At 35.6% G+C, this 22,775-nt stretch overlaps 2 protein-coding genes across 3 annotated transcripts; both read left to right on the top strand.

Annotated features, from left to right (window-relative positions):
• On the top strand, positions 1-2,750 carry LOC124828489 (transmembrane 9 superfamily member 11). The gene is made up of 2 exons (XM_047301793.2): positions 1-182; positions 392-2,750. The coding sequence occupies exon 2, from the start codon at positions 425-427 to the stop codon at positions 2,405-2,407; it is 1,983 nt and encodes a 660-aa protein (XP_047157749.1). The 5' UTR covers positions 1-182; positions 392-424; the 3' UTR covers positions 2,408-2,750.
• A 1,202-nt stretch (positions 2,751-3,952) lies between these two features.
• On the top strand, positions 3,953-22,601 carry LOC124828487 (adenylate kinase family protein). Of its 2 annotated transcripts, XM_047301792.2 has the most exons (19): positions 3,953-4,204; positions 4,300-4,401; positions 4,706-4,834; positions 4,907-5,041; positions 5,609-5,755; positions 6,544-6,618; positions 6,718-6,814; positions 13,307-13,353; positions 13,473-13,601; positions 14,345-14,380; positions 14,450-14,530; positions 14,659-14,797; positions 15,492-15,571; positions 15,729-15,794; positions 17,430-17,459; positions 17,541-17,650; positions 21,846-21,983; positions 22,106-22,135; positions 22,237-22,601. In XM_047301792.2, the coding sequence occupies exons 1-19, from the start codon at positions 4,013-4,015 to the stop codon at positions 22,259-22,261; spliced, it is 1,788 nt and encodes a 595-aa protein (XP_047157748.2). In that variant the 5' UTR covers positions 3,953-4,012; the 3' UTR covers positions 22,262-22,601. The 2 variants fall into 2 exon arrangements, with proteins under 2 accessions (XP_047157748.2, XP_087962122.1); XM_088105996.1 differs by lacking the exon at positions 4,300-4,401.
• The last annotated feature ends 174 nt before the right edge of the window (positions 22,602-22,775 follow it).

Raw genomic sequence — 22,775 nt, forward strand, 5'->3', positions numbered from 1 at the left:
ACCAGCTCTCCAAGGAAAGTGAAACAAAACCAAACATGGATATTTAAACGTGCACATATTCCTTGGTTTTGCAGTTCATTCATTCCGATTCTTCGCCCTTCCTCTGCAGCGCTTGAAGAAAATCTTCATTTCTTTCATGCGCTCAGACTTTTAATCTACACGCCACATTTTCTGTGCATGAGGTCAGTGATATAAAACATTATTTTGTGATATTTGTTTTTGTTTATGTTTGTTTCTTCGATTATCAAACCCACATTCCCATTATCTTTTATGTTATGTAGTTAGTTATAGTACTCTTTTGTATCTAGTCTTCCAATTCCATTATATTTTCTGTTGTGTAGTTTATCTTATCTGCATTTTTTTCGCTCATTGCTGTATCTGGGTCTGTCAGATCTGGCACGAATCCGCAGTGAATCTTGCTAAGATGGAATATTTTGCACAATTTGGGATGTGGGTGACCTTGATCTTGTTCTTGACATTTCAAATTCAACCCAATTATGGGTTCTACCTTCCTGGTAGTTATCCCCACAAGTATGTTGTCACGGATGAGTTGTGGGTGAAAGTGAATTCGCTTACTTCCATTGACACAGAGATGCCCTTTAGCTATTACAGTTTGCCCTTTTGCAAACCTGAGGGAGGTATCAAGGACAGTGCTGAGAATCTTGGGGAACTCCTCATGGGTGACAGAATAGAGAACTCTCCCTACAGGTTTAAGATGCACACAAATGAATCTGAGATTTACTTGTGCCGGGTGGAGTCATTGTCCGGGGATCAGTTCAAGATCTTGAAGGAGAGGATTGACGAGATGTATCAGGTTAACTTGATTCTTGATAATTTACCTGCTATCAGGTTCACACAGAAAGAAGGGTACTTTATGAGATGGACGGGATACCCTGTTGGTGTTAAGATCGAGGATGCTTATTATGTGTTTAACCATCTCAAGTTCAATGTTCTTGTTCACAAGTATGAGGAGACCAATGTGGCTCGAGTAATGGGGACCGGCGATGGCGCAGAAATGATCCCTGTTGGCAAGGAGGACTCTTCTGAGAAGCCTGGATACATGGTTGTGGGGTTCGAGGTGATTCCTTGCAGTATCATGCATAATGTTGATATGGCTAAAAACTTGAAGATGTATGACAAGTATCCCTCGTCTATCCGATGCGATCCGGCCACTGTGGCTATGCCTATCAAAGAGGGTCAGCCTCTTGTTTTCAGTTACGAGGTGACCTTTGAGGAGAGTGACATCAAGTGGCCATCTAGATGGGATGCCTACTTAAAGATGGAGGGAGCTAAAGTGCATTGGTTCTCTATCCTCAATTCGCTTATGGTGATCACTTTTCTTGCTGGTATTGTTCTTGTGATCTTCCTGAGAACTGTTAGGAGAGATCTGACCCGTTATGAGGAGCTGGACAAGGAGGCTCAAGCACAGATGAATGAAGAGTTATCTGGTTGGAAGCTTGTGGTGGGAGATGTTTTCCGTGCTCCATCGAATCCTGCTTTGTTGTGTGTGATGGTTGGGGATGGGGTTCAGATTCTTGGTATGTCTGTTGTGACAATTTTGTTTGCTGCACTAGGATTCATGTCACCAGCATCTCGCGGAACACTGATCACAGGTATGCTGTTTTTCTACATGATACTTGGTATTGCTGCTGGCTATGTCTCAGTTCGGTTGTGGAGGACAATTGCCTTTGGAGATCAGAAGGGCTGGGTTTCGATCGCATGGAAGGCCGCGTGTTTCTTCCCAGGAATTTCCTTCTTGATCCTCACAACCTTGAACTTCCTTTTGTGGGGAAGCCACAGCACTGGAGCCATTCCATTTTCACTCTTTGTGATACTAATCTTGCTTTGGTTCTGCATATCTGTACCCCTTACCCTTGTTGGTGGCTACTTCGGAGCCAAGGCACCCCACATTGAGTATCCAGTGCGAACCAACCAAATTCCTCGTGAAATTCCCCAGCAAAAGTACCCATCATGGCTGTTAGTTCTTGGTGCTGGCACCCTTCCATTTGGCACCTTGTTCATTGAGCTCTTTTTTATCATGTCTAGCATTTGGATGGGTCGAGTTTACTATGTCTTCGGGTTCCTCTTCGTTGTTCTGATCCTTCTTGTGCTGGTTTGTGCTGAGGTATCTTTAGTTCTTACTTACATGCACCTGTGTGTGGAGGATTGGAAATGGTGGTGGAAATCTTTCTTTGCCTCCGGTTCTGTTGCCTTGTACATCTTTCTGTACTCCATTAACTATCTTGTGTTTGATCTCAAGAGTTTGAGTGGTCCTGTGTCTGCTACTCTGTACTTGGGATACTCACTCTTCATGGTTCTAGCAATCATGCTCTCTACAGGTACAATTGGGTTCCTCTCTTCATTCTGGTTCATTCATTACTTGTTCTCTTCAGTCAAGTTGGATTGAAGACTTAACTCGCTTACAGATTACCCCTACAGAGAACAGTTTTTATCAAGAGGACCCTTTGAATTGTTCAATTTCTTGTTACTTTATTTCAGTTCATTTTGTTAGGGAACATAGTAAACTTAGTGCAGCTATGTTATTCTGTTTTGCTTAACTCTTTGCCAGATATAAAAAAAAATATTCATTGCATGATGTAGTTAGCAATTGATAAGTTTCTTGGCGTTCTGAAGCATGTAATTTTACTGTTGGTAGTTGATGTTTGGGGATGTAATTCATATCTTTATGGCAGTTGCCTGCAACAAACTCCACTTTCAATAAAATTGCAGCAAATTGCGTTTACACTTAACTAGGTAAGAATAAGATCTCTATGCAGTCTTGGACATGATTTATAACTAATTTTTGTGGTTCAGTCGTGCTGCATTTGGTCCCACTCAGTCGTGCTGCGTGGTACTCTTATGTGACAGTACCACGCACAACAACACAAACAGCTCTAACTTTAGCAAACTGGATTAATAAATCAAAAGCGGACGCAAGGATTGACATGTGGTACAACGTGCACCAATGAATTTTCAAGGGTTTTTTAAAACAAGTTTTTTAATATTAAAATGACATTTTCATCCTGTAAATAAAATTTGGTTCGGTATTTTTAAAGCATGAGTTGCTTTTCTCATTGAAAGAATGTGGAACATGGCATGTATAGTGTTATATGATCTTCAATTCAAGTCATCTCATTCAATTTTGTTCCAACAAGAGAAGTTTTAAACAACTCCAAACAATTTATAATTTAATTTGATTATGATATATAATTATATAAATTTTAGTGATTGTAATATTAAAATTTTACTTAAAAGTCAACTTTTTAACAAAAATTAATTAAAAACTAATAATTTATAATATTTTTTATTTGAAAATAATATCAATTTTACATTTTTATGATAAATAAAAATGAAATTATTATAAAGATGCTAGGAAGTTAACATTTAAATAAACGCATAAGGATAACAATTATAACATGAAAAAGAAAATACAATATACTTCATAAAATTAAATTTCATTGTTTTCGAAATAGAGAAAATTATACTCCATAAAATTAATTCACTTTACCAACTTTTATTAGTAGCACAATATATGATGATATAATCAATATATATATATATATATATATATATATATATATATATATATATATATATATGAATAAAAATAGAATTTTTGTTGTCCTCTTTTTAAATAGAATTATATCAACTTTGTCTATCACCAAGCCATATTTTGTTGATTAATACAAAGAGAATTGATATTTACCACCACATAAAATATAGCATAATACACTATAATATTGTAAAAACTTTCAATAAATATACCTATATATTTGTTGCTAACTAATTAACTTTAAATATATAATATTAAATTAAAACGCAATAAATGATGTGGTTTGATTTTTAATTTTCAACCTAAAATCCCAAATTTAAATAAGAAAAAAATAAATTAAAAAAAAAATCAATTTACACAAATGATAGTGGTCTTAAAGCAAAGGAAAAGAAGTAGAGACATTTGTTAGAGGGTGCATGAGAGTGTTCTGAACCACTCAACTGATTCGACCGATCCCAAATGACAGCTACGATGATAAACACCGCACCCAGCTGCTCCTTCCACCGCACCACCACTCTCACAACCTCTCATTCTCTTCCATTCACTCCCCTTCACCATTCATGTCTACACCACTGCCACTTCTCCTTCTGCACACAACCTCTCCGATTAACCAACCTCCGCTGCCACACACTATCGCCGTTAACCACCAAGGTTACAATTCTTTATTATCATTTACTAATTTATTCATCCGCTTTCTTACACCACGCAAACGTAAGTACCTTACATGTGTCATTGTCTTTAACAAGACGCTCAAAGTGAATTGTTCCATCAGCGATCCTCTGAAGGTGATGATATCAGGTGCACCTGCTTCCGGCAAAGGCACGCAATGTGAATTAATTGTCCAAAGGGTTCGTTTCTACCACACGTCACGTGCCATTCCCTTTCTATTTTATTTTTCTGGAAGTAATTTAACCAAGAAAAGCAAGAAGATTAAAGGTTTGTTTGCACGGAAAATAATTATAGAATTTTTTTATAATTTAAAAATTTATAAGAAATAACTTTTAAACTAATTTTAACTTGTAATTCGTTTTTGTTTGGAAATTTTGGTAGAAAATTAGTTAAAAAATGACTGAAGTTAGTAAATAAATAAATAAAGTAATTGATGTGTAGCAAATAAATGAATAAATTGTTTGTTTGTTTGTTGTTGTGCAGTTTGGATTGGTGCACATATCAACTGGGGATTTGCTAAGAGCAGAGGTGGCCGCTGGAACTGAAATTGGGAATAAAGCAAAAGAGTTCATGAACGCGGGCCAACTGGTTCCTGATGAAATTGTGACAGCAGTATAATTATTAAACCCAGCCTTTGTGCCATGAAAATAAAATGTTTGGTTAATGTATATTCTTTTTTTGTAGATGGTGGCAGCACGATTGTCTCTCGAAGATGCTAAGCAAAAGGGGTGGCTTCTTGATGGGTACCCTCGAAGTTTGGGCCAGGCCCAGAGTCTGGAGAAAATGCAGATACGACCTGATGTGTATATAGTATTGGATGTATGTCAAACGTTTATTTTTGTTTTGTTTTTCTCACTTTCCAAAAACTTTTTCTGCACAATTTGCAGTTGTTTTTAAGATAGTTTTAAAAAAATGGTTGCCAATTTCAAGGTTTTTGGGGTCTTGCGAACCACAATTGGTCATAATTTTCCACAGCATAAAATGTTGCAAAGAAACTTCATATGATTGCAATGAAAGTTTAAAATCTTGTTTAAGGTTAATAAGATTTTGTTTATTATTTTAAGTTTTTCATTGTTGGTGCAAATGTGACCTGTTTGTAAAGAGAAATGAGAGATACATGGTGCTTGAGGGTGGAGTTAGAATGAATAAAGAAAAATAAGAGGGAAAGTGAAAAATGTGATAAGTGATGGGACGAGAAATATTGGGAAAGGAAGAAAATGAGATGAAAAGGAGATGGAAGAGAAAGTATGTGAATAATGTTGTTTATAATAGGTATAGGAGTTGGTCCTTTGGTGTTATTGACATGTTACATGTTATTTAATTACCTAGAATCAGAAATCTATACATTCATCTTCCTCGCTAAGTGATTGAATTTCTAATACTCAGGTTCCTGATGAAATTCTGATCGACAGATGTGTTGGTAGAAGGCTTGACCCAGTGACAGGGAAGATATACCATCTAACTTTTTTTCCACCGGAGACTGAAGAGATTAAAGCAAGGCTGGTAACTCGACCTGACGACACTGAGGAGAAGGTATGATTGTACTCCTTTTATTTTGTTTTGTCTCTCTTTGTTGGTACTTCACATAAGCTGCATCATTTGAAAATGTATTTGTTATTTATACTCCTTGGCAGCTGGAAAAGATGGTCTGTGCATGCATGAAATGATCTCCTAAATACTTGTCACCACTGATGAGATTTGATTTTGTTAAATGGCAAGTTTTATCACAATATTTCTGCGAAGCTAAAGATCTTAGTTGTCATATAATCATAGTGTACCTTGAAGACTATTTTCAACTGAATCGACAAAGAAGCTTATCAGTCAGCATAATTGCATTGTAATGATGGTGTCAATCATGTGCATAATCTGCTCAATGCGTGATGCATTATCAAATTCACGTATAACTCTTTCAGATTTTTGTTTCTTTCGCTTCATATATTCACAAGCAAGGTGTTTGTTAACCATAGCCATTAATTATTTTTTTTCTAGGAAGTAGTAACAGCATTCAGAGTCCAAAGTTACACGAACAGGTGAATTATCATTTATGTTAGTAAAGGGAGGAGTTCTAAAGGATCACTGCAAGTATTTTATTAAAATACTTAAATTCTACAGGGTGACATTGCATTTTCTTTTATTTCAGTGCTAGTTTGGAAGCAGAAAATGTATCATGTAGTCATTAAGCTCGTCTTATAGGAAAAAAATAATTTAGTAAGCTTCTGTCGTATTGTTATTTAAGATTACAAAGAAAAAATATTACATTTTCTCTGTTAACATTTACAGGGATCTAACATCCTTGTGTATACTTATGTTTTGCTTTTCAGGTCAAATCTCGCCTCAACATATACAAGCAAAATGCAGAAGCCGTATCTTCATCGTACTCAAATACAATTCATAAGGTCATTGGAGACTATTAGCATTCTCATATGTCTATCTTTTGTCGGGCCGTGAACCGGGGTTGGGATATCACTCACATTTAACTAATTTTTCATGCACAGATTGATGGCAGCAATTCAAAAGAAGCGGTTTTCAATGAAATTGAATCTTTGCTATCTCAATTGCAACATAATAAAGTAAAGCTAGTGAAATCTGGAGGTACGAAGCTTCAAAAGCATGTATTATATATCTGTAGGAAATTGTAAGTTTAGAAGAAAAAAAAATTCTATTTTGCTTCTTTAACAATTAATTTGAAAAGAACCACATTGTTTCCATTTTTTTTTTGTTTTAAAAAATCTGTTTAAAACTGTGAAAGCAGAGTGGTATAATTGTAAATATAAAAACCGAGAAAAAATATTTTATTTTATTAAACAGAATGGGCCCTTGTATTTTGAAGTCATGTAATTCATCAACCTGGGATAGTGTTCCTGATTGTGAACCTTGGCATGATATTTAATAGATAAACTTTAGGCTTGCATATTTATTACTTCCCACAATAGCCAATGCACGATTTTGGTCCTCTGATAATTCGTTGTTCGAAATTAATTCCCCAATTTTTTAATTGTTCAATATAACTCTTATAAGATTGCATTACCTAAATCATCCACAACCTTGTTTTCTGGTAAAAAAATTATGGGTGTAGGAGAAACCTGAAATATAAAATTTTGCATATGTTTCAAAATCCGGAAACTGGGTATTAATTTGAGGAAAATTCGGATGGTAAAATAGGATTGCAGGAAATAAACAATGATAATATAAGGGAGAGTATGAGTAGTATTATGCAAAAGAAAGAACAAATCAACGTTGCAGCAGTGGAGTATTGTCTTTATCATTTCAAAACATATATAACCAATGAAAAGTACATAACTGCCTACAAAGTAATTGTTTTAAGGAGCTTACAATTAACAAATTAAAAACAGACCCGTTTAACTCCTAAAAAAATAGGAAACTGACTTTTACTTATTCAAAACATAAATAAGTAAATAATAAAATAAAACAGCAGTCCTAAACAACTAATACACTCTTCCTTGCTTTAGGAAGAGCAAACACCAAGTTTCATTCTCAGGATCTCGAACTTGTTTGTTGGTATAGACTTAATAAATATATAAGTCATTTGTTCTTCGGTCTTCCAATAGACAAGAGTTACAAGACCATCCCTTTGCACTTCTCTTAAGAAAAAAAACTTGATGTTGAAGTGTTTAGTTTTCCCATGAAATATAAGATTATGTGAAATAGCTATTGCAGCTTGATTGTGAGCAAAGATCTTAGTGTCTTCCTTTAAGATCACTCAATATCTTCTTAAGCCACAAGGCTTGATTGATAGCAGTAGTTGCAACAATAAACTCTGCTTCAGCATTAGATTGAACCACTATTTCTTTTTTCTTTTTGAACTCCATGAAAAAACTCCAGATCCAATACTAAAGCAATATCCTAAGGTGCTTTTCATATCATCAATGCACCCTGCCCAATCACGGTTAGAGAACCCTAACAACTTGAAATCCTTGTTTTTCTTGAACTTAATGCCAAAATTGGTTGTACCTTTGATGTATCTAAGTACTCTTCTATCCGCCTTCAGGTGTGTTTCACTTGCACAGTGCATGGATTGAGATAAAATAGATGTTTGGTCTTGTTGCTGTAAGCTACACTAGACACCCAATCCTACTCCTAAATTATGCCTCATCTACTCTTTCAGCTCCATCTTCCTTGCTGAATTTTTCCTTTATATTCATAGAGTGTTCATACACTTGCACTCTTCCATATGAAACTTCTTGAGAATTTGCTTGCCATACTTAACAAACAAAAACTTCATCTTGGCTTTGCTTAATCTCCATTCCAAGAAAATAAGTCATCAATCCAAGATCAATGATCTCAAAAAATTTCATCATTTCTATCTTAAATTCGTCAATTAAGAATGCATTATTTTCAGTTACTAAAAGATCATCAACTTAAAGAGAAATAATGATAGTGTCAACCCTTCAGTGTTTGATGTAAAGAGTAGACTCAGATAAGCTTTTTGTCAATCCTATATTTAACAAATGATTGTCTATTCTGCTGAACCAAGCTCTTGGAGCTTGCTTCAATCTATAGAGTGTCTTCTTTAAAAGATAGACCTTATCTTCTCCTTTTTCTTAAATCCTTCAGGTTGCTCAACTTAAGTTTCTTCCTACAAGAAACCATTCAAAAATGTTGATTTAACATCCAATTGGTAGTAGACCTTCCAACCCATTTGTGCAACAACAGCTAGGAGAAACCTAATGGTATCAAGCCTAGGAACTGGTTCAAATGTTTCTGAATAGTCCACTCCAAAAACTTGAGCAAAACCTTTAACCACAAGTCTTGCCTTATACTTATTGATTGAGCCATCTGCATTTTGCTTGGTTCGAAACTCCCATTTAACCCCAATTACTTTTCTATCTTGAGGTTTGTCTACAAGCTGCCATGTCTTGTTTTTTTGGATCATGTGAAGCTCCTCCTCCATTGTAGCCATCCAGTTTTGATCATTCTTTGCTTCTTCAAAATCTGCAGGTTCAGAAAGTGCAAAGCTGCAAGATTGATAAATATCAGGAAGCAATCTAGTGCCTCTGACTTGAATGTCATCCACCATCTCATTTAGCCAATCTTCATCTCTTTGTTCTTCAATAGTTGTGGCAGCAGGAACGTATGGCTGCTTTAAGGATTGATCTCTCTGCACCCAGTTCCATTCTTCATTCTCCACAAAGTTTACATCCCTGCTTATGACAATATTTCCTGTATGTGGCTGAAAAACTTTGTAAGCCTTAAATACTGTACTATAGCCTACAAAGATTCCATGTACTCCCTTGTTGTCTAGTTTATCACGCTTAACCTGTGGAATATAGGTGAAGCACAACAACCAAACACTTTTAAAAAGTTTAGAGATGGTCTATATCCATACCAAGCTTCAAAGGATGTCAAATTCTTCACTGCCTTTGTAGGAAGTCTATTATGAAGAAAGACTGCAGTATTTATCGCCCCAACCCAAAATTGTTTTGGTAGATTTTTCTCATGTAGCATGCATCTTGCCATTTCCATGATGTATATGTTTCTTCTCTCACTAACTCCATTTTGTTGGAGAGTGTAGCAGTGAATTGGTGTTATATGCCAACATTCTCACAGAATTAATTCAATTCTCCTGAGGTGTATTCTTTTCCATTGTCTGACCATAGAGCTTGAATGTTGCAACCCATTTGATTCTCCACCATTTTTTTGAACTTCCAGAACACTCTAGCCACTTCTGACTTGAATTTTAAAAAGAAAATCCAGCAAAATCTTGTAAAATCATCAATGAGCACAATATAGTAAAGACTACCTTTGAGAGATGGTGTTCTTTGTGGTCCACATAAGTCAGTATGGACCAATTGAAGCTTCTGTGTTGATCCTTGATGATGATAGTGACCGAGCCTCTTATGCCATAACTCTGTGACATTCTCCATAATTAGAAAAGCAGCACGTTCTTCCTCCAATAGATTAAAGGTGAAACTCTTTCCTTTCATCTTGATCTTGAATAGTTCTTGACCAGAGACATTTCTTATCAAACAGTATTTGTCTTCAAAATAAACTTTAAAGCCATTCCCATCAATTGACCAACACTTAACAGATTTTGGTCAATTTTTGGAACATACAGAACATCAAATATAAGCTTTGTTCCAAGACAACTTTCAATTGCAATGTTACCTTTTCCCTTCATTGCTATATGTTGTCCATTGCCAATTCTGACTTTTGAAGTTTATGTGCTTTTTAATTCCTTGAACAACTCCTTGTTATGAGTCATGTGGTTAGTGCAACCTCAGTCAATTAACCAACTTTCACTTGAATCACTACTTGAGAAACACGTAGCAACAAAGTTGATCCTCCTCCTTTTGATCAGCTACTTGAGCATCAACTTCTTGTTGTTGAAATTTTGCTTTGCAAATCACTGCTTCTTGACCAAGTCTGTTACAGTGGTTGCATTTTCCATCAAGCCTTTTCCAGCATTTAAATGGAGGGTGACCTATTTTACCACAATGTTGACAAGGTGGGTAACTTTTCTTTTTACCCTTTACTGTAATTATTTTCAGTACTCTCATTTCCTGAAAACTTGTCTTCTTGAAGTTTTTCTTTTTTCTTGTTCCAACTTGTTGACCTTTTGCTTGCAGAACATCTTCAACCATGCAATCTTGCCTCATAAGTCTCGTTTGCTCTTGGGCTTGTAAAGCATGTATGACTTCTGCCCGAGCAACCTTGGACAAATCCTTTGTATTCTCCAATCTGGTTATTGATGCTTCATATCTCTCAGGAACTGTGTTAGGAGTTGGAGGGTTTACGAGAGAAGGAATAAAACTGGAATAAATCAGAGGAGTCGGCGACCGCAATGACAATCAGAGACCGTGGCAGAAAAGGGTAGATTTACCTACGTTTGATGGGTTGGAGCCCCTTAGTTGGATCAATAGGGCGGAGAGATTCTTTGATATCCAGAAGGTGACAGGCAAAGAAGAAAAGGTGGAGCTCGCGTAGTTAGCATGGAGGGAAGTGCGGCTTACTGGTTCAAGTTTTGGAAAGAAAAGGCAAAGAACCGTTCTTGGGAAGGCTTGAAGACATCCATGGTCAACCGGTTTGGAGGAGGATTCCGGGGGACGGTGTTTGAGAGGCTGACGACATTGTGCTAGGAGGGCACGGTGGAGGAGTTCGTTCGCGATTTTGAGATTTTGATGGGGAAAACCAAGGGCGTACCCGAAGAACAAGTCTTGGGCTATTTCCTCGCCAGATTGCGCGAGGACATCAAGGGACAGGTGAGGATTCAAGATCCTCAGGAGTTGATGGTGGCAATGTGAATCGCACGCGACGTGGAAGATGCGACGCTACGAGCGAAAGGGGGCAACTGGAGTGGGTTCAAGATTAACCCATCAGGGTCGCGATCGACGGGGGTAGTGGTGCGATCCGAACCTAATAAACCCACGATGAACCAGTCCGGAGGAACGGAGAGTATAGGGTCGACGAGTACTAATGTGGGGGTGAACACTACCGGAGGAAGCGATAACAGGGGAAGAATGGTGAGGAATCTTCCTTACCCAGAATTCCTTAAGAGGAAGGAAGAGGGCCGATGCTTTCGTTGTGGGGGCCCTTTCGCCCCTGGCCATCGTTGCGCTGAGAGAAGTTTGTGCGTGTTACTCTTAGCAAAGGATGAAGAAGACGATGAAGAGGAGGATTTGCCACCACCCAAGCCTCCTGATCAAGCTTACCTGTTTCAACCTTAAGGACAAGGTTATTTCGGCCGGGGGTGTAATGTTAAGAGTTGGAGGGTTTACGAGAGAAGGAATAAAACTGGGAATACCTAACTGTTTTGGCAGTTAGGAGGAGTGGGTATTCGTTTGTATAAATAGCTAACTGAATAGCTATGAATGGGGAGTTGATTGTTTTGTAGAAGTCTAACATGAATATATCATTCCTAAGGGGGAGGTTAAGCTCTCAAGTTCACATACTCTGTATTCCTTTACTATCAATACAAGAATATATCATTCTTTCTTCTGGGTGTGGGTGTGTTGTGTGCCTTTTAGACTGTTTGTGGAGGGTTCTTAGAAGGGAACCTAACAAACTGTAACCAGAATTTTTTCAACTATTCTAGAATCAGAAAAGTTGGTGCCAAGCAATATAACCTTGTTAGCAATGCAGTTTGAACTCCTGCATCAAATTCAGAACTTGCATGCCTCAAATTCTCTCATCCCCTACATACTCTTCCTCTAAGTAATCCCAAATTGACTTTGCTGACTTGTAAGTCATGATCCTAGTAAATATGGTTTCCGAAACACCAGCAAATAGGCATGATCTTGCCTTTGCCTTCTTGGTTTTCTTCTCGTTGTGGGTCTTTATTTGGGCCATGGAGGGATTGTTAGACAGCGGAAGTATTTCATAATCTTCTTCCACGGCTTCCCACAAATCCAAAGCTTCTAAGTAAGACTCCAATTTTACTGCCCATAGGTCATAGTTCTTCCCATCAAAGATAGGAGGAGTAAATTGAGAGAAACCTGATGCAGCTTCCATTCCACATATCCCTCAAGAATAGAACTCGGATACCAAATTAATGTCATTATATGATTGCAGTAAATGAACAATGATAATATAAGGGAGAGAGTATAAGTGGTATTATGCTAAGAGAGAACAAATAAACGTTGTAGCAGAGGATTTGTCTTTATTATTTCAAAACATATATAACCAATGAAAAATAACCGACCACCAACAAAGTAATTTGTTTTAAAGAGGTCACGATTAACAAATTAAAAACAGACCTGTTTAAATCCTAAAAAATAGGAAATTGACTTTTACTTATTCGAAACAAAGTAAATAATAAAATAAAATAGCAGTCCTAAACTAAACAACTAACATTCTTAATGAATTTTGTGACATAACATAAGGCGTTTGTAGAAGGGGAATTTTGTGATTATTTTGGGTAAATATGATGCTTTGAGTGGTGGTTTTTGGGGGAAAATAGGGTTTTCCTTTCCGTTATTCAGTTTTGTTAAGATATGTGGGATCACACGTTACTTTCTGAATGAGATGATAATAACATTTGGACATCTTGACATGGGGTTTTTCCCATGCCATAAGCAGGAACAATTCGTATATTTTAACGTCATTTACTAATTTCTTTTAACTCAGAAAAATCAATTCCTGATTCAAAGAAAGGACGGACATCTTTGAGCCAGGTAGACAGTTGTACTTTGTAATAGGCATTTGTCTGTTTCGTTTTTAATACTTTCCTCCTTTATGCACTATAAAAGTCTCCTCGGTATATTGTTTCTAATTTTGCCTTAGCTTTTTACAGGATAAGTGGAGAGGGATTCCTACTAGACTAAACAATATTCCCCATTCTCGAGAAATCAGGAAATATTTCTATGATGATGTGCTACAAGCTACTGAGAGGGCTATCAATGATGGTAAAACTAGGTTGAAGGTATGACACTTCTATCACAAGTCTGCAAACTGGTTGATGGTTTCACATATTTGAGTGATTCTTGATCTGTGCAATATCTTTAACCATTTCCATTCTTACATATTTTGCCTCATAAAAAATGTTCTATATTTAAATGTAAAAAATAAAAAAAGTTAATGTCGGGATCTCTGATGGTGCCAGGGAATTTCCTGTGTGACCATAATATGATGAAGGAAGTTTTAAGAATAGAGATTTATTTGAAGAACTTCAAACCTTAGGGATTCAAGGATGAATCCGAAGTGATGCAAAGTGAGTTGAGAGAAGAAGACTGTTATTCAACCAGAAAATCATACCAGCTCACCTCCGAGTTGTGTATTTATTAATTGAAACAACTAACAATCATAACAAATAGCAATAGAATTATGAATTAAGAAATTGGCTGCCACGTGGCTTCCTTATTGATTTCCTTATCAATTCCCCTGCCTTGAAAAATTCCCTGTCCTCAAGGATGAAAATTTGGATATTTCTTCTTCAAATCAAAGAACTCCCAAGTGGCGTCTTCTAGAACAAATCAACATGCGAAATAGTGATGCAATAGCACTTCCTGCTTTTAGTAAAACAAATCAACATTCTTACTACATGCATAATATTCAATGATAAAGAGTACCGAAGGGTAGGAAGATGAGGAGTAAAAATATTAAGCTTTTAATTCCCTTGGATTGCAGGCTAATATATGCTTTTGTTTGTCATTCCAAATCAAATAGGTTGACATCAACATTCCTGAGCTGAACCCAGAAATGGTATGCAGATCTGTGTTCTTTTATTTTTTTTTCTAAATGTATCATTTGACCACATATTGTGGTTTACAGGATGTTTATCGAATAGGTACCTTGATGGAACTTGTTCGAGCTCTTGCCCTCTCTTTTGCGGATGATGGAAAACGGGTTAAGGTATCTTTCATACTCTTTTTTCTCAAACATAGAATATTTTCATTATATAGGGAATAAAATGATGCTATTTTCTATAATTGTTAGGTGTAATTCTTTTTAATTAAAGTATCTTCATCTTCATCATGCAGGTTTGTGTACAAGGGTCGATGGGAGATGGTGCTCTTGCTGGAATGCCGTTGCAGCTTGCTGGAACTCGTAAGATTTTAGAGTTCATGGACTGGGGTGATTATGGAGCAAAAGGAACCTTCATCAATATTGGTTCTATAGGTATATCATTTAAATTTACTATGTATGGTTGCTGTTCAGCTTTTGATCCAATACCCCTGATGTATTTATATATTGCACACCTTCTGGAGGCATTTGGTAATAGGGAAGTTTATTCCGTGTTTGGGAACCACTGAATCCTGAGAATTATGATTTCTAGAAGTAACTAAAATATGTTTGGTTGGTCATAAATATTCCTAAGAATATTTATTTAAGTTTTCTGGTAGAAAAAGTAACATGATATTTTTACTACAAACTTTAACTATTTATCACATAGGAACAATTTTGTGGAAAAGATACCTAAAAAAATTGAAAAGAAAACATTGTTTTATAGGAATGTTATGTATTAAAAAAATAATCCAAATATGGGAAACAAGCTTTCCAAACTTTGACTCACTGAAAACTGAAAATTCCCTGTATACCCAATACCCCCTTAGATTTTCGAAATTCCAGATTCTAGCTTAAGTCTTAATATCTAACTTTACTTCTCTGTATTTATTTGCTTTGCCATCCTGATTGAATTTGATATTTTCTTCATAACTTCATATTGAGAATATCTATCTTACTCTGCCTTTTTGAAGCAAATTATTTTTCTTCCTGCTCTGATATATTTGGCATCTTCCTGCTCTGATATATTTGGCATCTTCCTGCTCTGATATATTTGGCATCTAATTAATGTATGAAATTCCAATCTCAGGTGCTGCTGAGGTTGGGGAGCAAGATGACATGTTTATCTTGGTGGCTCCTCAAAATGCTGTTGGGAATTGTATTATTGATGTAAGTGAATATGGTGGGAGTTTTACTGATATATTTTAGAAGCTTTATTTGTTGAGCCTTTTTTCCTCTTTTTCTTTATGGATATACACGCTTTCTTCAACTTCTCCTTGCTTTTCTCTCTTTTTTCTCTTTAATATGTTTGAGGTTGTAAATACAGGATCTAAGAGCCATGACCAACGCAGCTGAACACAGACCAGTTATTCTGGTCAATGCTAGGCTTAAGGTTAAGTTCGTAGCTCCTTTATTATAGCCAAATTTATTTAATGAAATAATTGAATGATTTACAGCTTGTTTTTCAGATAGTCTTGACTTATCGAAATGAAGATAGCCTGAATCTGACACTGTACTGGGTCAAATAATCAGTTTATGCACAGAAAACTTATTGCCAACTAGTATAGTCTAGACAATTTTATGCTGATAAATGATTTTGAATGATTTCAATCTTTTTGAATAATTGATTAGATGTGTAAAACTACTGAAAGGAACAATTGCCATGTCTTGATTAGAGGCTGTTAGACCTCCTATTAAGTGTGTAATGTTGTAAATAGCACGTTATTAGGGTACAAATATCCTGAATATTTCCATATTGATTAGGAGGAAATATTTTTAAAATCTTCCTATTCATTTCATCATATTTACACTTCCTTATTTTAGAGAGCTGGATTATTACGAATAAAGGCAATGAGAATGTAATGGTGTCATTGTTATCAACAAAATAATTTATTTCCCTACATACTTCAAGTTGGTATCAGAGGTTTTGATTTTGGGATCTCTGTTTTCGTTTCCATGTAAACAACCACCACAACTGCAGTTTGCCCTACCACCACCACTGTTGAGGTCAATGGTGGGCCAGAAAGATGTGTCTCATCTCATGTCAATAATTACAATGTTGATAGTTGTGTCGCCATTAGAGTTGGCAAGTATAATTACACGTCACCACCAGTGCCAATGTGTGTAGCCACAGACAGGGTGTTAGGACCTCTTGAACCCCTTCCAAGGGACAGTGACCTCCCATTTGGCATCGATTTAAGTTTTTCAGTTCTTGTGTGAGAAAAGGGTTCTCTTTGTTCTTTGCTTTTGTGATTTTTCAATGTCTGAGGGGAAATTCATATCTTTGGGTCTAATAATCTTCGAAATCCTAGTTCATTTCTTTCAGCCTCTATGCTGTGTGCATACTGCATAGCTTGACTGGAAGCGTAATTTGTAGAGGACTGTGTTCTAAGGCACCATAAAGATTGGTTTATGTAGTCTTATTGTATTAATTACAAAGAATTAGAGGATATTTTGTTCCCTCTTAAATTAAATATTTTGTTGCATACCTCTATATGTTTAATGTAAATATTCTATCCTGATTTTCAAGAAAAAGCTTGCACCTGATTCTTAATGTGAGGTTGCAATCCACCCAAAAAACAACCCAAATATTTGTTTCCTTATATTATGTTAATATGTTTGCTAGGTTAGGCTCTTGGACTATCTTGGATTTCATTCTTAGATGTTAAGATTCATCTTTGAATAGCTGACTTCTTTTTAGAACAATGTGTAGCACCACTTGGTGCACATTTGGGTCTTCGTATTAAATTAAAACATCTAGTTTACCAAATTTGAGTAAATTACATCTTGCTACTTTTCTGCAAATATGCTCTACACTATTAACATTTTAAGGTGCTGAAACCAGCAATTAGACTTACATTATAAGTATATAATATATTCAGATTTTTTAGCTTTCAACTTTTCATTAAATATATTTGTTTGTGTGGTCCTCGATTAATTTTATGTTTATACTGTGACCCCTCTTTAAATGATATTTTTACATTTTATTTTGCTCATATATTAAATTGACAAATTTCTATGAATTCAGGATTTGCCTGGTTCTAGTGGTATAATGCAAGTGAGTACTAAACCACCGAGTTGAAGATAACAATTTATTCTTGTAAAAGTATGATTATAACTTTGCCTTCTTAATCACTAGACGATGGGGAGGGACCAGAGGCTCAAGTATGCAGCATCTTTTGAAAGTTGCTACTTCTTTCGACTTCTGTATTATGCAGGAACCCAGTATCCCATAATGGGAGCTATCAGGTTAGACAGTAACATATTTCATCATTAAATTTTTCTATAAATCTAATGTGTCATTGTTTAACTTCAAGAAGAAAACTAGGAATAGTGTACTAAGAAAAAGATAATTAAGATAATTGAGCGACCATGTGTCTATGCTTGCTTCATTGAATAGCCTCTCAAAACATCCAATGAGATTGTATGATCAGCAGAAAGGCGTTTTAGGAACTGTAGGAAAGTTAAAGACCACGCTTCCATATGTTCATTAAACCCAATCGAATTGATTGATGTTTATTCTGGGTGGTGCTATTAGATAACATTATGTTTGCTTCCTTCTATAAATGGGGTGACATGATGATGGAATGAACAATTTTGTTAAATATTTTCTTTATGTATTGCTCATGACTCGCTGATAAAAAAAGTTGTATTGCTCATGAGTATATTTTTGTTTTAGTTTGCTGAGCACGTAAATTTTGTAGTAGTCAGTCAGTTACTACTTTTACGTGAGGAGCAACTCTATTGTTATTGATTTTTATATCTCTTAATTTGTCAGTCTATGATTTCTCTTTCTATAATTAGAAATGTAAACGTTGTTGATTCATAGAATATTATTTAGCTCAAAATATACCGACATATTATGTTTTTATTTTTTCTGCCATAATTCCAATGAGTATCTAGAGCCCTCTTCTTACTGGACCTCCAGAATAGATTGTGAAAAACCTTGGGCAGTAAAAATGTATTCTTATGCGGAGGCATTTGATTTTTAGGAAACTGTGGAAGAGGATACTGTCGATGATCATACCATGGTCTAAATCAAAAGTCACATGAATAGAAAAAAAGGAAGGTAAAGACAATGTCATGTCTTTTTGCTAGTGTTTTAAGACCATATTCACTAGAATTATGGCTTTCAAAATAACAAATGAAATTTGGGATTATTTGAAGGAGGAATACATCGGAGATGAAAGAGTATGAAGCACGTGGGTGCTTAATTCAATGAGAGAATTTGAATTGTAAATGATGAAAGTGTTTTAGACAATAAAGGAATACTCAAAAAAATTATTGGATATTGCTCACTAGATAAAGCTGTTGGGTAACAATGTTGAAGAGGTACACATCTATATCCTCATTGGAGAATACAAATAATATGACTAAGATTATTGCAAAAGTGCTACATTCTCTGCAAGCCCAACAACAGTGAAGGCTGATGAGACATTATCATGTTGTTGAAGGTACTTTGCAAGCCAAAAAAAATAATGATGTTGAGAAGAATTAAAAGAAAATTTTCAAGCAAAATCAGGCTTCATTCAACACAATAAACAACAACATTAAAGACAAGGGAAAAAAAAAGAAAACGACTTTCAACCTTATAAAAATTGTAGCAAAAAAGGCCATCCACCATTCAGATGTTGGAGGAGACTAGATGCAAAATGCTGCAAGTGAAACCAAATGGACATGAAGCTGTGGTTTTTCTCAACAAAAATCACCATGTTGAGCTTAGATTGTTAATCAAGAGGAGGAAGACCAATTGTTTGTGGCCACTTGTTTCTTGAGCAATGAATCAATTGAAAGTTGGTTGGTTGATTGATATTGGATGTACTAATTACATGATCTTTGATAAGGCACTCTTAACAGATTTGAGGCCAACTAGTGTTATCAAAGTTAGAATTGAAATGATCTTAATCAAAGGAAAGGGGACTACTGCAATCACAAGTTGTATCGGCACAAAACTTATTTCTAACTTTGTTAGCAAGGATGTTCACTTTGTGGTAGGTTGTTATGTTTCCAAGTAGGAGACGTAATTATTCACGATCACAGTAGGTAGAAAACGATAATGAAAGAATGAATTTCTCTTATTAATGGTAATAGAATTCTTCAAACAAAGATAGTTGGGACCATAACCTCCCTCACAGGACTACAATTGCCTGTCAACAAACTCAATAATCAAAAGCATATCCTAAACAATAGCATCTAGCTTTATTTATATTAAATATTTTCCTAGAATATAGTTCTATTTACTATAATTAACTTATACTGAATATTTCCCTAGGATATAGCTCTATTTACTATAATTAACTTATATTGAATATTTCCCTAGGATATAGCTCTATTTACTATAATTATTACTAAATATTTCCCGCCTATCCTAATTGCTACAACAGTTAGGATAGTAGCTCTTCAACCGGTCGGCTCATGTTCTTCGTTGCTTCCCATCGCTCGGCTCGAGCTCTTACCGCCTTCAGCCGTTCGGCTCGACTCCTCATCGCCTTCCATCGTTCGGCCTGATCTCTCCTCGCCTTCCACCGTTCGGCTTGACCTTTCTCTGCCTTCCACCGTTCGGCCTTCTCCTTCTCTCCTATACCTTCTTCTCTCATATACCTTCCAACCCCTAAGATAGGTGAAGAATGAAATTGGGATGAACCAAAGAAGATTGATCAAGCTTTTAAAGATTTGTACCAAAACTTTCGCTCAAGTTTAGAAGATGAAAGTTGGTAGAATGAGTTAGTTGATGATGTTCCTATAAGAGGTACTAGATTGTTCTTTTTTTATGTTTGTGACAAATGTAGCATTGTTGTATGTGAACCTGCAAACTAAGAAGTATAACAAAAGACTCTAATTTGGGTTATTGTAATGAAGGTGAAGCTCTTAATGATAAGGAGAAATCAAACCTAGTTTCAGAAAGACTACAAGACAAGGAAGTTATTGAAATCAAATGGGTATATAAGACTAAGCTTAATGTTGATGGTTATATTAATGAACACAAGGATAGACTTGTAGTGAAGGGTTATGCTAAAGTTTTTGATGTGGATTACTCAATACATTTGCACTAGTTGTTTGATAAGACACCATCAACTTGTTGGTTGGTGTAGATGCTCAACAGAATTGAAAAGTTTGTCAACTTGATGTCAAATTAACGTATCATTATTAAAGACAGCTGTGGGTAAGTATGAGGTTGAGGAGGATCGCCCTACTGGTTGGAGGATGATAGAGCAGAATTATTAACTCCTGAAGGGATCTTGGCTACTCGGGAAAACACAAAGAAAGGGAAAATTAAGAAGCAAGTTCTTGTGCAGTGGAAGGGGAAAAATGTTGATGAAGCTACTTGGGAAGATGAAGTGATCATTAGAAGTCAGTTTCCAGAATTTAGCCTTGAGGACAAGGCTCTATTTCAAGAAAGGGGTATTGATACAGACCCAAACCTTATTGGGCTCAATGAGCCCTTGATCCAAGAAGAAAAGGTCAAGCACAGGTGGGGCAGAGTATATGAGAGGAAAAAGACTAGGAAGGGTGACGTGGTATAGTAGGGAGGAATAGGTTGGTTAGAAGAGAGAGAAAGGGGTGTGGTTGTTTTAAAAAGAATCAGGAAGGAAGTTTTGAAAACATTTAGTTGTTTTTCAGTAGAGAGGGAGCCATTCTTGGTTTCTCTTAGGAGCTTGGCTTTGGGCAGTGAGATATTCATATCTTACTGATTTTCTTGTTCTGCAGAAAATAAAAATCATCCATGTTCCATTTGAGTCTTCATTCAATCTTTTTCTGTTCTTTTAAAAAAACCTTATCAGGAATACTTCAAGGTACTATTTTGGCTTTGGATTGAGTTTTTCTCATGGAGCTCAAAAAACAAGAAATTGTTGCCCAATCTGCTTTAGAAGTTCAATTTGATGCTATCACCCCTATTGTCAACCTAGGAAAAACTAAGCATTTCTGTTTCAGTTTGATGAGAACATAAATTTATAATAGTTGGACAATTTGACTTACGGAGCAAGTTTGTTAGTTGGGGATAATTCTTATTAAGTGGTTTATATTTAATTCAACCTTACAAAAACTGACTTGTAAAGTAAAGATTACATTTCAAAATATATTATAATTTGTCCTTATTCATAACAATAATTATGTCTCTTAATTTGTCAGTCTACGATTTCCCACAATTATAAATGTTAACGTTTTTTATCCATAGAATAACAGATTCCTTGCTTGCAGCTCATATTTAGACGTATTTTGTTTGCCTTGCTTCCTCTTTTTTATTATTTTTGTCATAGTTCCAACAACAATGTTGAAAGTGTAAAGCTTCGTTACCATGATTTGAGTGTTGAGAAAACACCTTCCCTAATTGTAATATAACCAAATTAGATATTAATTCTTTTATATGCTCAAAATACAAGCACATTTTTTATCTTCTGCAAGTACACAATACGGTACTGTAAATTAACTTCTTTTGATGTAGAATGACTTACCCAAACCAATATGAGCTGTACAAGAGGGTAGATGAATCGCCTGGGAAGGAGAAGTATGCTATTCTGTCTACGTTTACACAGAGGCCTAGTACTGATGAAATTAACGATGCTTTCCAAGGAAAACCAAGGTAATTGTTGTCTAATTTTTTGAGCTGAAAGCTAGAAATGCACTCCGTCTTATCAGACTTCCTTATGTAGCATTTATGCTTGCTAAAAATAGAATTGAACATTTTGTCTGATAATTTTGCAGTAATGAATCTAGGAAAACCTCAGGGATTTGGTTAGTAACTTTTGTCCTCAGTCCACTATTATTTCGTACTTATCCCCCTTTATGGAAAGTTATGTCAAGCAATTTTTGTTTATTAGTGCATTTTCTTACAGGGGCTTCTTGAGTGGCATACTCTGACCAGATTGGAAAGCAACCGGAAAGGGCCTAAGTTTTTTACTTTCTTATTTATCATTGAAGAACGATAACAACCAGATGTTTGATTATAGGAATGTATCAAAGTCAGTTTGTAGTTCAATTTGCTGGTTGTCGAGCATCTTTTGTATAAAAATTAAAAGCAAGAGAAGATGACAAGGAAATGAAGATTGAAAATACAGCAATTATAAAGTATCTAGAATTTTACCTTTTGTTTGTAAACATATACATACATACATGCATATAATATTATTATTATGGAGTGAAGGGATATCGATTGTATTGACTTTTTGTTGCTATGAATCAATAATTATTCTTGTGGTTACGTGAAGGGTTAGGTATATGGCCGATTTTAATTTCTGAATAGTCAAATACACAATTTAATACACAAGTTGTTTATCAGCAGTGTGGCTTGGTTTTGCTTTCTGAATATTATTGGTAATGAATTCCCTGGACTAGGCAAGTAGTATTAATCCATGGCAGAGATTGCATATCCTAT

This window comes from Vigna umbellata, chromosome 2 (assembly GCF_029865625.1).
Source record: "Vigna umbellata cultivar VRB3 chromosome 2, Vumbellata_1.0, whole genome shotgun sequence".
Taxonomy (NCBI): domain Eukaryota; kingdom Viridiplantae; phylum Streptophyta; class Magnoliopsida; order Fabales; family Fabaceae; genus Vigna; species Vigna umbellata.

Excerpts from the sequence above, each read along its gene's own strand:
- LOC124828487 (XM_047301792.2), top strand. The coding sequence starts at position 4,013 with ATGACAGCTACGATGATAAACACCGCACCCAGCTGCTCCTTCCACCGC. Across the intron at positions 4,835-4,906 it reads CTGATGAAATTGTGACAGCA|ATGGTGGCAGCACGATTGTC; the intron begins GTATAATTATTA and ends CTTTTTTTGTAG. Across the intron at positions 21,984-22,105 it reads GCTTTCCAAGGAAAACCAAG|TAATGAATCTAGGAAAACCT; the intron begins GTAATTGTTGTC and ends ATAATTTTGCAG.
- LOC124828489 (XM_047301793.2), top strand. The coding sequence starts at position 425 with ATGGAATATTTTGCACAATTTGGGATGTGGGTGACCTTGATCTTGTTC.